The following is a 15,461-nucleotide window of genomic DNA, read 5'->3' on the forward strand; positions in this document are numbered from 1 at the left end:
AGGTCAGGAGTTTGATACCAGCCTGGTCAACATGGTGAAACCCCGTCTCTACTAAAAATACAAAAAAAATAGCTAGGCGTGGTGGCACACTCCTGTAATCATAGCTACTCGGAAGGCTGAGGCGGGAGGATCGCTTGAACCTGGGAGGTGGAGGTTGCAGTGAGCTGAGATCATGACACTGAACTCCAGCCTGGGAGATGTAGCGAGACTCCATCTCAAAAAAAAAAAAAAAAAAAATTATCACTTGCTTATATAACACAAGAAATTTTGTAAAAACATAATTTCCAGCTGGGTGCAGAGGCTCACACCTATAATCCCAGCACTTTGGGAGGCAGAAGCAAGTGGATCACAATGTCAGGAGTTCAAGACCAGCCTGGCCAAGATGGTGAAGCCCTGTCTCTACTAAAAATACAAAAATTAGCCAGGTGTGGTGGCAGGCACCTGTTATCCCAGCTACTTGGGAGGCTGAGGCAGGAGAATCCTTTGAACCCAGGGGACAGAGGTTGCAGTGAGCCGAGATCATGCTACTGCATTCCAGCCTGGGTGACAGAGTGAGACTCCATCTCAAAAAAATATATATACATATGTATGTTTTTCCTCAAATAAATCATAACTTTTAAAATTAGGTTAGAAATATCTATTTAAATTATTTTTAATATACCATCAAGGCCGGGCATGGTGGCTTACACCTGTATTCTGAGCACTTTGGGAGGCCAAGATGGGAGGATCACTTGAAGCCAGGAGTACAAGACTAGCCTGGGCAACATAGCAAGACCTCACCTCTACAGAAAATAAAAAATTGGCCAGATATGGTGGCGTGTGCCTCTAGTCCCAGCTACTAGGGAGGCTGAGGTAGGAGGATAATTTGAGCACAGGAGTTTGAGGTTGTACTGAGCTATGATTATGCCACTGCATAGCCTGGGTGACAGAGCAAGACCCTAAAAAAATTGAATTATAAATTCATTTAAGAACTTTGGGAAAATTATTTATTTCTCTCCACGGGGTTCAGACAAGTAATTTCACATCTCATTGTAAGTCAAGGGTAAGAAAACATTTTTTATACATCCATCACTAATAGAGATCACAGTATGTCAATGAAATATTTAAATACACTGTACAGAGATTGATTTTTAATGGATTTCTATAAGTAGTATTAATAGGAAAAAGCATATAATACAATCTACTCTGTATCTAAGAGCTTTAATTTATTCAAATATTGGAAGAAATTCGTCTTCTGAATTTTTCTCATTTAAAAAGCATTATAAGAACTGATTCAAGGATGGAGGAATCAATTAGTACTCAGCAATTCACAGACATGACATAAAAATGACATTTTTAAGACATAAACAAAGACTGCATGTTGGCAGCATAGGGGACAGTCTTGCTCTTCCTCATTTTTGAAGCAGAGATATTTCATATTTCATAGTTTCTGAACTTCCTCAGGAGTTCTGAGGGAGCATCCTTGGACCAGCGGAAACGAAGGTGCCAACCATTCACATCTGAAAAACCTTTAAAGGAAAGAAAGTAAATATTTAAAATCAGAAATAGGAAAAGTCAATCTTGTTATAGTAAAACAGCTTGGGGATAATATTTCACTGCAACAGGTACAATGTAAGGGTAAGACTTTGGTATGAATTATTAACATCTTAGAGAAATGGATTAATTTAAACAGACTGGAATTCTTATGAACAGGAATTACAATTTATATGGATGATAAGACCTCACATGCTTAAATACTTAATAAGAGGAAATACATAGATGCCTCTGGTGGTGGGGATTTTGACAATTCACATGCAAAGAAATTCGAAGCAAATTTCACAGTTTTCAGAAACCTTTCAAAAGTTAAAAGTCAATGGCAAAAGGATCGCTTGAAATACAAGTACTATAATTGAATTCCATGGTAATAAGATTTTTTTTTTTAGTTATAATAAACAACATTGTTGAAAACCAGAGGAAAAGAAGATAATTTTCCTTCCCTACTAGAAGTATAAATTGGCAAAACTCCTCTGGCAGGCCATTTGGCAATATTTATCAAACTTGTTAAAATGTATAAAACTTTGCCAGGCGTGATGGCTCACACCTGTAATCTCAGCACTTTGGGAGGCCAAGGCGGGCGGATCACGAGGTCAGGAGATCAAGACCATCCTGGCTAACATGGTGAAACCCCATCTCTACTAAAAATACAAAAAATTAGCTGGGTGTGGTGGTGGGCGCCTGTAGTCCCAGCTACTCGGGAGGCTGAGGCAGGAGAATGGCATGAACCCGGCATGCGGAGGTTGCAGTGAGCCGAGATGGCACCACTGCACTCAGGCCTGGGCAACAGAGCGAGATTCTGTCTCAAAAAAAAAAAAAAAGTATAAACCTTTGACCCAATAATTTTACTTCTTGAAATGTATCCTAAGGAAATAATAATGGATGCACCCAACGATTTAACTGTAAGGATGTTTATAATGATACCATTTATAAACTTTTTTTGCAAACCAACAAACATTCTAAACTTTAGCAAATGGAAGCTGGTTAAAAGGTGTTGATATCGTCATTAACAATATTTTAATATTTACCATCATAGAAAAATGCTCACAGCATATTGCTAAGTGACAGTTAACAAAACTGTTTATATAGTATGATCTCATTCCTAAACTCATTATTTACATGAATATTTATGTGAAATTTTTTTAAGTCTAAAAAAAGAAGGCCCGGCATGGTGGCTCACGCCTGTAATCCTAGCACTTTGGGAGGCCGAGGCAGGTGCCTCTCTTGAGCTCAGGAGTTTGAGACCAGCATGGGCAACATGGCAAAACCCTGTCTCTACAAAAAAATACAAAAAATTAGGCGGGCGTGGTGGCATGTGCCCGTGGTCCCAGCTACTCAGGAGACTAAGACAAGAGGATTACTTGAGCCCCAGAGGCGGAGGTTGCAGTGAGCCGAGAGGGTGCCACTGCACTCGAGCCTGGGTAATAGAGTGAGACTCTCTCAAAAAACAAACAAACAGTTAAGAAAAGGTACACCAAAATTAATAGTATTTATCCCTGGATTATTACAATAGATGTGATTTTCCTTTTTTTTTTTTCTTTTTTCTGAGACGTTGTTTCACTCTTGTTGCCCAGGCTGGAGTGCAATGGCGCGATCTCAGCTCACCACAACCTCCGCCTCCCGGGTTCAAGCGATTCTCCTGCCTCAGCCTCCTGAGTGCTGGGATTACAGGCATGAGCCACCACACCCGGCTAATTTTTGTATTTTTAGTAGAGTCGGGGTTTCTCCATGTTGGTCAGGCTTGTCTCAAATTCCTGACCTCAGGTGATCCGCCTGCCTCAGCCTCCCAAAGTGCTGGGATTACAGGCGTCAGCCACCGTGCCCGGCCAATTTTCATTTTTTGTACTCTTTTTTGTTTATCTGTACTTTCTTATTTTTCTGCAATAAACAACTATGCTTTTTGTCTTTTTATGTTAATAATATTGCTAATGAAAAAGCAGATTACAGAATAATATATAAAATACACTTCCATTGATTAGTATATAAATATGTAGTCAGAAAAAGCATATACAGAATAGTTAACAATGGTTATCTCAGAAAAACAGATTACACTGATACTTTTTAAAGAATTATTGGAGAAAACAAATCTGAAGAATTTTCATTTGGGGAAAAAGTAAAAGAAATTGTTTCTGATTGCTATAATTGTTTCTATAATTAAAACTTACTCACAAAATATGTATAGTATGATCCTTTTAGATATACTAACACAAATGAAAATATACCAAAATATCGATAATACATATTTCTCTAAATGATAAAACTATGAGTTATATGTTCTTCCTTTTGCTTGATCATATTTTCTCACATTTTATACAGTAAGTGTCATTTTTGTTTAAAAAGATGTAGTTTCTGGCCAGGTGCGGTGGCTCATGCCTGTGATCCCAGCACGTTGGGAGGCCGAGGTGGGCGGATCACGAGGTTGGGAATTCGAGACCAGCCTGACCAACATGGTGAAACCCTGCCTCTACTAAAAATACAAAAATTAGCTGGGCGTGGTAGCACACACCTGTAATCCCAGCTACTCAGGAGGCTGAGGCAGGAGAATGGCTTGAACCCAGGAGGTGGAGGTTGCAGTGAGCCAGGATCACGCCACTGCACTCCAGCCTGGGCGACAGAGCAAGTCTGTTAAAAAAAAAAAAAAGAAAGATGTAGTTTCTAGTTTGGGTTCCCATAGAAATAGACATGTAGACAAGAACTTGAAACAGGTTGGGCACAGTGGCCCACACCTATAATCCCGGCACTTTGGGAGGCTGAGGCCAATGGATCACTTGACCTCAGGAGTTTGAGACCAGCCAGGGCAACATGGTGAAACTCCATCTCTATAAAAAATTAGCCGGATGTGGTGGTGCACGCCTGCAGTCCCGGCTATTTGGGGGCGGGGGTGGGAGGATCATCTGAGCCTAGGAGGTCGAGGCTGCAGCGAGTCGTGATCGCACCACTGCACTCCAGCCTGGATGACAGAGTGAGACTCTGTCTCAAAAAAAAAAAAAAAAGAATTTGAAACAAAGTGGCTAATTTGATCCCAGGTGGCACCTTAGCAGAATGAGAACCAAAGCTATAAAAGGTACATTATCAAACAACTTACCGCCATGGGTAACTGCAAATGATCCCACTGGGGAACCCTGGCAGACAATATAAAACTTCTTAGAGTTATCTCATGTGAGGGGTGAAGGACCTGGAGAATTTAGCTTCCCACTTCCACTCATTATTGTCATCTAAAGGGCATTTACTCCCTGACACTTACTGCCTGCTGATTTGCTGCCAAGTAGGCTCCATTGCCAGAGCAAGCCCTCTGGCAGAGTCACAATGTTTGTGGCTGGAGCCACAGGGTTGGCAATGCCTAGGAAGGTAGTGCCCAGGGACATGGCAGCACACCAAAATCATTGCGTACATTTAAATTTTTCTTGGTGGGACGCGGCGGCTCATGCCTGTAATCCCAGTGCTTTGGGGGGACAAGGTGGGCAGATCATGAGGTCAGGAGTTCGAGACCAGCCTGGCCAACATGGTGAAACTCCATCTTTACTAAAAACACAAAAAATTAGCAGGGCATGGTGGCAGGTGCCTGTAATCCCAGCCACTCGGGAGGCTCAGGCAGGAGAATAGCTTGACCCGGGAGGCAGAGGTTTCAGTGAACCGAGATGGTGCCACTGCACTCCAGCCTGGGCAACAAGAGCGAAACTCTGTTTCAAAAAAAAAGAACAATGATTCTCATCTCCTCCACTTCATTCTTTTTTTTTTTTTTTTTTTTTTTTTGACACAGGGAGACACAGGGTCTTGCTCTGTCACCCAGGCTGGAGTGCAGTGGCAGGATCATAGCTCACAGCAGCTTCAAACTCCCGGGCTCAAGCAATCCTCCTGCCTCAGCCTCCCAAGTAGCTGGGACTACAGGTGCACGCCACCATACCTAGCTAATGGTTTTTTAATTTCGTAGAGACAGGGCTCTTGTTATGTTGCTCAAGCTGGTCTCGAACTCCTGGACTCAAGCGATCCTCCCATCTCAGCCTCCCAAAGTTCTAGGAGTACAGGCCCAGGCCACTTCATTCTTAAACAATAGCATACATATAACAATATGAAGACATCAAAACTGGCATCACAATTTGTTCTGAGTAAATTATATGTGAAAATTGATTATATGAATTGGCATTATCTGTTATTACCCAAGTAAATTAGAGCCGAGAACCAGGGAGAGGAAAAGAAAAGCACTCAGGACACAAATGCCTGCCCAAGAATTCTATCACAAGCCAGCTGCCGAAATGACCTGCCTTGCCTCTAAGGCTAGTTTTACCTATTGCCATCACTCACCAATTAGAGCTTGCTAGCTCCCAAAAACTTTGCTAGTGCCAAAGAGTTTTCTTTCATAACAATATGTAACATTTCTCTTTCTAATAAAACCTCCAACATTTTATTTGTTCTTCAGACACACCAAAGACCATCCCATCTGTGTGTATGCCTTGAATTGCAATGTAGTTTTTATATATTTTCCCAAGTAAAATGTTTTACATAGAGATTCGAATCTATATTTTTGTTTGACTTTGACATAATATATATCTACACTGTGGAATGTTATCAGCTGTTAAAAAGCAGGAATTCATTCTGAATGTAAGGATTTAAAGAGAAGTCCCTTAATAATAAAAGTTAACACTAAAAAAGTGTTTACAATGTGCCTGGTACTGGTCTAAATATTTTACATATATTAAGTTATTGTGTGTGCGCGTGTGTGTGTGTGTGTGTCTGTGACAGGATCTCATTCTGTCACCCAGGCTGGAGTACAGTGGTGCAATCGCAGCTCACTGCAGCCTCAACATCACCCCACACACACACCCGGGCTCAAGTAACTGGGATTACAGGCACGCACCACCACTCCTGGCTAATTTTCATGTTTTTTTTAGAGATGGTTTCACCATGTTGCCCAGGCTGGTCTCAAATTCCCGGCCTCAAGCAATCCGCCCACCTCATCCTCCCTAATTGCTAGGATTACAGATGTGAGCCACTGCACCCGGACAATTAAGTTATTTACTCCTCAAAAAAAAAAAAAATCTTACGAGGTAGACACTAATATTTTGACAATTATACAACTAAGAAGACACAGATGCAGAGGGGTTAACTAGCTTGCCCAAGGTCATACAACTTATCAGTGAAAAGCTGGGCCCACCTTCTTAACCACTGTGTAACACAGAGAAATGTGTATAGTATAACCCCATTCTTTACTTTTAAAGCTCTCATAAGTGCACATATACACACCTGTGTTAGCATAGAGAATAGTGGAAGGAAACACACCTGAGTGTCAGCCTTGGTTACTTCAAGAAATAGAAGCAGAGAAGGTTGGCAGCCTGGCTATATATGACTCTTTGAATTTTTTTTTTTTTTTTTTTTTGAGACGGAATCTCGCTCTGTCGCCCAGGCTGGAATGCAGTGGCACAATCTTGGCTCGCTGCAAGCTCCGCCTCCCGGGTTCACGCCATTCTCCTGCCTCAGCCTCTCCGAGTAGCTGGGACTACAGGCGCCCGCCACCACGCCCGGCTAATTTTTTGTATTTTTAGTAGAGACGGGGTTTCACTGTGGTCTCGATCTCCTGACCTCGTGATCCGCCCGCCTCGGCCTCCCAAAGTGCTGGAATTACAAGCGTGAGCCACCGCGGCCGGCCGATTCTTTGAATTTTTTAACAGCAAGTCTATAATACTTTTGTTTTTATTCAGTGTCTAAATGACTGTTTTTTTAAAAAGAAGGAAAATTTCATAGAATCCCATGAGAGGGGCTCAAGAGGCCTCAGCATCATTCCTGAGTCTCTGAAGTATCTCCCACCCACACTACACCTAATTCTGGTGTGCACAGACTTGGTCTGAATCTGACAGAAACAGAAAGACTCGGGGAACCCCCAGGGGTTCAAGACACACAGAACTGAACATTCATCGTGTTTACATGTAGGGGAGTGATTCTACTCCTGTGTTTGCTTAAAACACTGTTTTTCTACATTTCGGGCTTCTCCTTTGATCAGTTTGTTACATTATAACCATTTCCAGTTACTGGGTGATGCAATCAATGTGCAGACTCCACAGCCATCTCCTGGGTAACCAACAGACACATCTGAATCAAACTCTATGAATCTTCATTCCCAGCAAGAAGAGAACATGTAAAAGTTCTCCCCAAAGAGAGATTTGAAGTGACTATTTCTCAAAAGACTATAATCCACCACAAGCCATCTAACTATCTTCTTTTGAATACAAGTGTTCTAGGGTGTTCAGGAACGTTCTGTTTAAAGGCTAAATTCTAATAGGGTGCTACATCACAACCCTGAGAATCAACACATAGTAATTTGAAGGACAGTTACAATGTGTGTATACAATGTGTGTATATATAACACATCAAAACTAGTTGGATGGCTAGATAGATAGTCAGATAGACAAATGATACAAACAGCTAACATTTACCTAGGGCTTCCTAGAGGTGAGCCGCTGTGCTAAGCATTTTGTATGTATCTCCCCATTTAATCCTCATGGTAACCCTATAAGAAGGTACTATTTTTTATTTAACAGATGGAGTCTCACTATGTCACCCAGGATGGAATGCAAGCACCTAATCACAGGAGTGATCATCACACACAGCAGCTTTGAACTCCTGGCCTCAAGCCAGCCTCCTGCCTCAGCCTCTTGAGTAGCTAGGACTACAGGTGCACAGCAATGCACCTAGATGAGCAAGTACTATTATAACCCCTATTTTATAGATGCAGAAACTGAGGTCTGGAGAAGTTAAGTAACTTTGCCACGTAATACAGATAATAAGTAGTAGAGCTAGGAAGTGAACTCAGGTAGTGTACCTTGGTAGCCAGGAGGTAAACTTCTATAATACTCTGCTTCAGTGGATTTATAAATGATTCAGAATGTCTACAGAGCTATTTACAGATAAGGCATTATTGGGCCGGGCGTGGTGGCTCACGCCTGTAATCCCAGCACTTTGGGAGGCCCAGGCAGGAGGATCACCTGAGGTCAGGAGTTCGAGACCAGCCTGGCCAACATGATGAAACCCCATCTCTACTAAAAATACAAAAATTAGCCAGGCATCGTGGCAGGTGCCTGTAGTCCCAGCTACTGGGGAGTCTGAGGCACAAGAATCGCTTGAACCCAGGAGGCAGAGATTGCAATGAGCTGAGATTATGCCACTGCACTCCAGCCTAGACGACAGAGTGAGACTCTGTCTCAAAAAAAAAAAAAAATTAAATTAAATTCAATAAGGCATTATCATAGGATAAGGCAATGCCTTGGAACACTGACTCTGAAGCCAACCTGCCTTGGTTCAGACCCTTTCCCTTCCCATACAAGCTGTATGGCTTTAAGCAAATTACTCAACCTCCTGGCCTTTGGTTTTCTCATCTACAACATGAGAATAATATTGATATCAGCCTCACAAGCTTGTAGTGAGAATAAGTTAATATATATAAAATTAATATTAAATGAGATAATAAATGTAAACTAATATATGCAAAGAGTGTTCCTGCACATAGTAAACATTCAATCAATGTTAGCTAGCATTATTTCAGTAAAGCCAAAGACACTGAGAATTGTCTCAAGGTTTCCCTTCTGAGGAATACCTTCTAGTTTCAGTGTCAATAATAAGTGTCTTTTAAGATGCTAAACCAATCTTTAAACTTGGCACTGCTGTGCAGATTGAAAAAGTTAAGAATAAATGCAATATAAACAAAGCTCTTTAATTTCAGACCTTCTCCGTTCTGCAGTTATATAACATGACTTACTTGAAGAATCTGAATTTTGCGGGGAGACTGACTTCTCCAGGGGCTTGGGTTCTTTCTGCTCCATTTTCTCTGTGGTTGAAGCCAGCTCCTCTTTCTTTCTTTCTCTTTGCTCATTCCATTGCTCATTTTCAATCTTGTTGGTATGAGTCTTGTCAGATTCTTCCAGCATCAGGTCTTTTTTACCTCTGACAGCCCAATGCATTGACTAAATTAATGTAAAGCAGAGATATAAAAATTAAATTGATATTATGTGATTTTCTACATTTAAAGTTTGATATGTGGTAACACCTGACCTACTACTGTAGTGCTAATTAACAGCACGTTAGAGTTGACTATTAACAAGATACTCATAAATTAATCCAGATATTAATTAATCCAACTATTAATAGTTACTTTTCACCATACACCCTTTTGTACCTTTTTCATTTTCTGTTCTGTATATGTATTTCCTATTAGATCTAAAAATTGGACAGATGGATGAATGAATGGAGGGATGGATGGACAAACTAACAAATGAATACAGTGAAAAGGAGCGCTTTTGAGTTTGCTGTATCAAGAATATTTCAAGCGGAATCATTAGCCCTACCATCAACCAAAATAATGCATAACTATTTCTTAAAACCTCATCGGGATATTGTGGGAAGCTATTCCTGAAGTACTAAGAAACAGTGACACACTACCTCTATTACCGCAACTTAAGACTAGAGGGAAACATAGCCTTTAACACCCTAAAATTATAAATATTCTAGCTCTCTGCCCTAATCAAATCAAAGAAGTCATTTATTCCCACCTTCAACCTATCGCTTCCCAACTACAAAGAAGTGACATCCTGAATCCTCTTCTCCAAATATAACCAGTCCACAGGCTAATCAACCCCAAGATCCAAGAACCACCCCATAAAGCAGTCATTGCCACCAATAAATGTAATCAGCTCTCACCCTAACAAGAAAAAGAAAAGAGGCTGGGCACAGTGGCTCATGCTTGTAATCTCAGCACTTTGGGAAGCCAAGGTGGGTGGATCACTCGAGGCAAGCAGTTCGAGACCATCCTTGGCCAACATGGTGAAACCACGGTCTCTACTAAAAATACAAAAATTAGCTGGGCGTGGTGGTGCACACCTGTAATCCCAGCTACTCAGGAGGCTGAGGCAGGAGAATCGCTTGAACCCAGGAGGCAGAGGTTGCAGTGAGCCGAGATTGCACCATTGCACTCCAGCCTGGGCAACAGAGCAAGATTCGATCTCAAAAAAAAAAAAAGAAAAAAAAAGAAAAAGAAATGGGAAGGAAAGGCACCAAAATGTAACTGTAGTTATGCCTGTGTAACAGAATTACATCTTTTGTTTTTGTATTTCCCAAATTTTCTATGAGAAGATTATATATATGTACAATTAAAAAACATTGTATTTTAGGCTGGGCACAGTGGCTCACACCTGTAATCCCAGCACTTTGGGAGGCCGAGGTGGTTGGATCACGAGGTCAGGAGTTCCAAACCAGCCTGGCCAACATGGTAAAACCTCATCTCTACTTAAAAAAACAAAAATTAGCTGGGCAAGGTAGTGTGTGCCTGTAATCCCAGCTACCCGGGAGGCTGAGGCACGAGAATCACTTGAATCCGGGAGGCGGAGGTTGTAGTGAGCTGGTATCGCACCATTGCACTCCAGCCTGGGTGACAGAGCAAGACTCTGTCTCAAAAAAAAAAAAAAGAAAATATTCTATTTTAAAAATTAGATGAAGTTTCGATGCAAAAACATATAAGGAGGGAGATTTCTGGTGCCAACAATATGTGTGGGAAGGGAATAGTTACAGAGTAAACACTTCAAAACCATTTGCTAAATTGTAAATGCAAGTATTACCCATTTCTCTGTAGATTTTATTTCAAAATAAAAATGTTAACTTTTAAAAGAGGCAATGCCTCAGCTGGTGTTAAAAAAAATTGACTTTTGTTTGATTGGTTTAGGTTTGTTGTTTTGGTTTGGTTTTTGCATATGCACAAAATAAAAGAGGCTGCCAGTGACTTCCTCTGCAGAGTGAAAAGGATATTAGGAAGGTTAGTGAAAAACAAGGAATAAGAGATTCAAGAATTCAGGGCCCAGAGAGCTGAAAATGTAAACTGTGAGCTTCACAAGCCAGCAAGGTGGCCTGTACATGATGTATTGATCTCTGTGCCTCAGTACTTCTCTCTTGAAATCAAAGTACCTGTGGTCTGTCTTAGATAGGTTAGGATTAATGTCTAATCCACAGTAAATCCTTTAAAGGTCCTCAGTGAAAAGATGTTCTGAAATAGTAGTCTTATCCATCTCCATTGTGAGTAAATCAGAATAAAATATGTTATCATTCAGACTTCCACATCTGCGGATCCTCATTAAAGAAATATACAGAAGAAATATCCAAACTGTATCTAACCTTAGATACAAGTGCTTCTCATGCTTTGTAGTTCGATCAAAGGACTAACATCAGAGTGATGCTAAGCAGCCTGGTTTGCTGGGACACAGATAGTCTGCAAATCACTCATTTCTGTGTTCACAAGCACATTTCTCAACTCCACAAGGGCATTAGTTGCACAGAACAACATTTAACATCAAGCAAACTAGTCTATTGTGCAGCTACTCATTTCAGTAGAATCAGCATCAATAAAAGATATCAAATGACAGCAATTGATACAGACTAAGAGAGAGACTAGAAAGGGGAGAGTCTGTACAGCAAGACAATAAAATGCACAAGACAGAAAATCTATATATGCATGGAAGGAACTAACGCTAAACAGACAGCAAGCCTAGGTGCAAAGGCCACTAATCTTAACAGTTTGTGAAATTGCTATGTTGTTATTCTGCCTTCACAATTAACTTGTTTACCAGCTTTCTTGAATGAGTTGGTTTTTTTTCTCTAGGAAGTCGTTTTCTTACATTCTAGACCTTGGTCAATACTAGGAAACAGTGCTCGCCTCAGCAGCACATATACCAAAATTGGAAAGAAGATTATCATGGTCCCTGTGCAAAGATAACAGGCACGTTCGTGAAGCATTCCATTAAAACACACACACACACACACACACACACACGGAAATAAAAAATTTTGTTTACTTTCCAGTAAACATTGGCACAACATTTTTTTTAAATCCATGGACTCAGATAAGCCATAGATCAGCTGAATAGCTATACAAAATTGACTGGTTATTATTATCCTGGATCAGCAATCACCATGAGTGAATTTTTTATTTGTCAGGGTGATTTCTGACCTGCTTTTGGATAACATCCAATTAAGACAGATTGCCTTTTGAACCAGCAGAAGGTGTTGAATTTCACACTGTTTCCCATCTGGCTGGTGAAACCGTGGCCATGTGGGCATAGTGTAGGAAGTTTCCTGATAGGTAGTCTACGGCCAGTTGAACCCACCCCAAAGACACCTTGCCCAGCTGGGAACCCAGAAACAATCAGCAGACAAATAGGCCCACACGGGGCTGACCCAACAAGCCCTCCCAGAGGCAATCAATTTATCAAATGATCAATTTACCAAAAATGTGTTTCTATTAACTCTTTATAAAATTTACAGCAATTGAAGTGGCATGAGACAGTTTTAATGGCTTATGAGAATTTTTTTTAGCCATTCATTTTGACTGTGCCTTTGCTGTGGCTTCTTTTTCCCATAGGCATCCTAAATCCATGCTGCCATATATTTTGGTGCTAGAGGGAGAGCCATCCACACCCTGGGTCTCTTTGGGTAAAACCATTTAGCATGACAAAGATACATTTCCCTAAGATTCTTTGGAATCCTGGGATAACTCTTCAGGTTATCTCAGGATCCCAAAGGCCTGGATTACTGAATCCTCACTCCAAACCTTTTTTTTCAAACCAATACTACATGTCTAAATTTAAATTGCCCACATATTCATTGACCTGGGTGAGGTCTTAAAATATTTTTACCAATTAAACTATCAGGAGGAACTTCTAGAAAACAAAAAGAGAAATAAATAAGTAGGTAGTAAAGTGACAGACTTAGTGTGGGGAAAAAATACTAGTTCAGTTGCATCACTTCTGGATGATAGAAATGTGGTGTATATATACACCATGGAATATTACTCAGCCCTAAAAAAGAGGAAAATAATATCTTTTGCAGCAACTTAGATGGAGCTGGAGGCCATTGTTCTAAGGGAAGTAACTTAGGAATGGAAAACCAAATATTGTATGTTCTCCATTATAAATGGGAGCTAAGCTATGGGTACACAAAAGCATACAGAGTGGTATAATATAATGGACTTTAGAGACTCAGAAAGTGGGAGGCTGGGAGGGAGAGTGAAGGATAAAAAACTACATAATGGGTACAATGTATACTACTCAGGTGATGGGTGCACTAAAATTTCAGACTTCACCACCATACAATTCATCCATGTGACTAAAAACCACTTGTATCAGTCCGTTTCACACTGCTGTAAAGAACTACCTGAGACTGCATAATTTATGATGAAAAGAGGTTTAATTGACTCATGGTTCCTCAGGCTTAACAGAAAGCACGACTGGGAGGCCTCAGGAAACTTACAATCATGGCGGAAGGTGAAGGGGAAGAAAGGGCCTTCTTCGTGTGGCGGCAGGAAAGAGAGAGAAGGGAGAACTGCCATACACTTTTAAACCATCAGATCTCATGAGAACTCACTATCATGAGAAAAGCAAGGGGGAAATCCACCCCCATGATCCAATCACCTCCCATCAGGACCCTCATCCAATTCAACATGAGATTTGGGCAGGACACAAATCCAAACCATATCACCACTTGTACCCCCAAAGCTACTGAAAATTTTTTAAAGTTTTTAATTTAAAAAAATGTGGCACCCCTGAGGCTGTGGCTCATTTGAGGAATTCTCCCAAAGGAAATTCCCAAGATACGATCCTGTGTGTGATGCTACAAAAGTACACTGTGATTTGTCCTGCCTTGTGGGTATAGGGACTAATAATGCTCCCAAACAATGCTTTTCCATTCCAGAGGGATTATACTGTTTAAATAAAAAGCAGAAACACAGAGTTGATGGTGTAAAGGAAAGGGAATTTATGAGATTTAACAATCTAGCCAGGCGCGATGGCTCACGCCTGTAATCCCAGCACTTTGGGAGGCTGAGGCAGGCAGATCACCTGAAGTTGGGAGTTCAAGACCAGCCTGACCAACATGGAGAAACCCCATCTCTACTAAAAATACAAAATTAGCCGGGCATGGTGGTGCATGCCTGTAGTCCCAGCTACTTGGGAGGCTGAGGCAGGAGAATTGCTTGAACCTGGGAGGTGGAGGTTGCAGTGAGCCAAGATTGCGCCATTGCACTCCAGCCTGGGCAACAAGAGCAAAACTCCGTCTAAAAAAAGAAAAGAAAAACTATACATGTGCTGGGCATGCGTTTTAGACACATGTTACTGAAATTGAAATCATAAAGTTATAATCATTTTATTGTCAGAATGGCACATATGATAGTCTGCCCTTATCCTCAAGGGGTATTCCAAGACCCCCTGTGGATGCCTGAAACTTGGGTAGTAGCAAACCCTACATATACTATGCTTTTTCTGATATATACACACCTATGATAAAGTTTATAGTTCAACCCCAGTCCAAAACTAGGTGAGTATAGTAGAATAAAATATTTTGGGAGAGTGTAAGAGCACATTCACATAACTTTTATTACACATGTTGTTACAATTGTTCTAGTTTATTATTAGTTATTGTTATTAATCTCTTACTGTGCCTAATTTATAACTGTGGCCATGCAGATATAGTTCTCATAAGCTGTTAAAATTATCTCTGCTGGCCGGGCGCGGTGGCTCACGCTTGTAATCCCAGCACTTTGGGAGGCCGAGGTGGGCGGATGACGAGGTCAGGAGATCGAGACCATGGTGAAACCCCATCTCTACTAAAAATACAAAAAAAAATTAGCCGGGCGTGGTGGCGGGCGCCTGTAGTCCTAGCTACTCGGAGAGGCTGAGGCAGGAGAATGGCGTGAACCCGGGAGGCGGAGCTTGCAGTGAGCCAAGATCGCATCACTGCACTCCAGCCTGGGTGACAGAGCGAGACTCCGTCTCAAAAAAAAAAAAAAAAAAAAAAAAAAATTATCTCTGCCACTTCATTTGCTATAAATTTTATAAAGAGTTAATAGAAACACATTTTTGGTGAATTGATCATTTGATAAATTGATTGCCTCTGGGAGGGCT

At 41.0% G+C, this 15,461-nt stretch overlaps 1 protein-coding gene and 1 pseudogene across 1 annotated transcript in view; one reads left to right on the top strand and one right to left on the bottom strand.

Moving 5' to 3' along the window:
• Positions 1–969: 969 nt before the first annotated feature.
• DNAJC12 (DnaJ heat shock protein family (Hsp40) member C12) overlaps positions 970–15,461 on the bottom strand; it is a 43,336-nt gene continuing 28,844 nt past the window's right edge. Inside the window, exons 4-5 of the mRNA XM_055274454.2 lie at positions 9,281–9,485; positions 970–1,508 (exon numbers count right to left, since the gene is read on the bottom strand). Coding sequence (XP_055130429.1) covers positions 1,414–1,508; positions 9,281–9,485 — 300 coding nt within the window. The 3' untranslated portion in view covers positions 970–1,413. The remainder of the gene's footprint in view (positions 1,509–9,280; positions 9,486–15,461) is intronic.
• LOC129481418 (uncharacterized) lies at positions 12,213–12,311 on the top strand (annotated as a pseudogene).

The sequence above is a fragment of the Symphalangus syndactylus genome, chromosome 4 (genome assembly GCF_028878055.3).
Source record: "Symphalangus syndactylus isolate Jambi chromosome 4, NHGRI_mSymSyn1-v2.1_pri, whole genome shotgun sequence".
Taxonomy (NCBI): Eukaryota; Metazoa; Chordata; class Mammalia; order Primates; family Hylobatidae; genus Symphalangus; species Symphalangus syndactylus.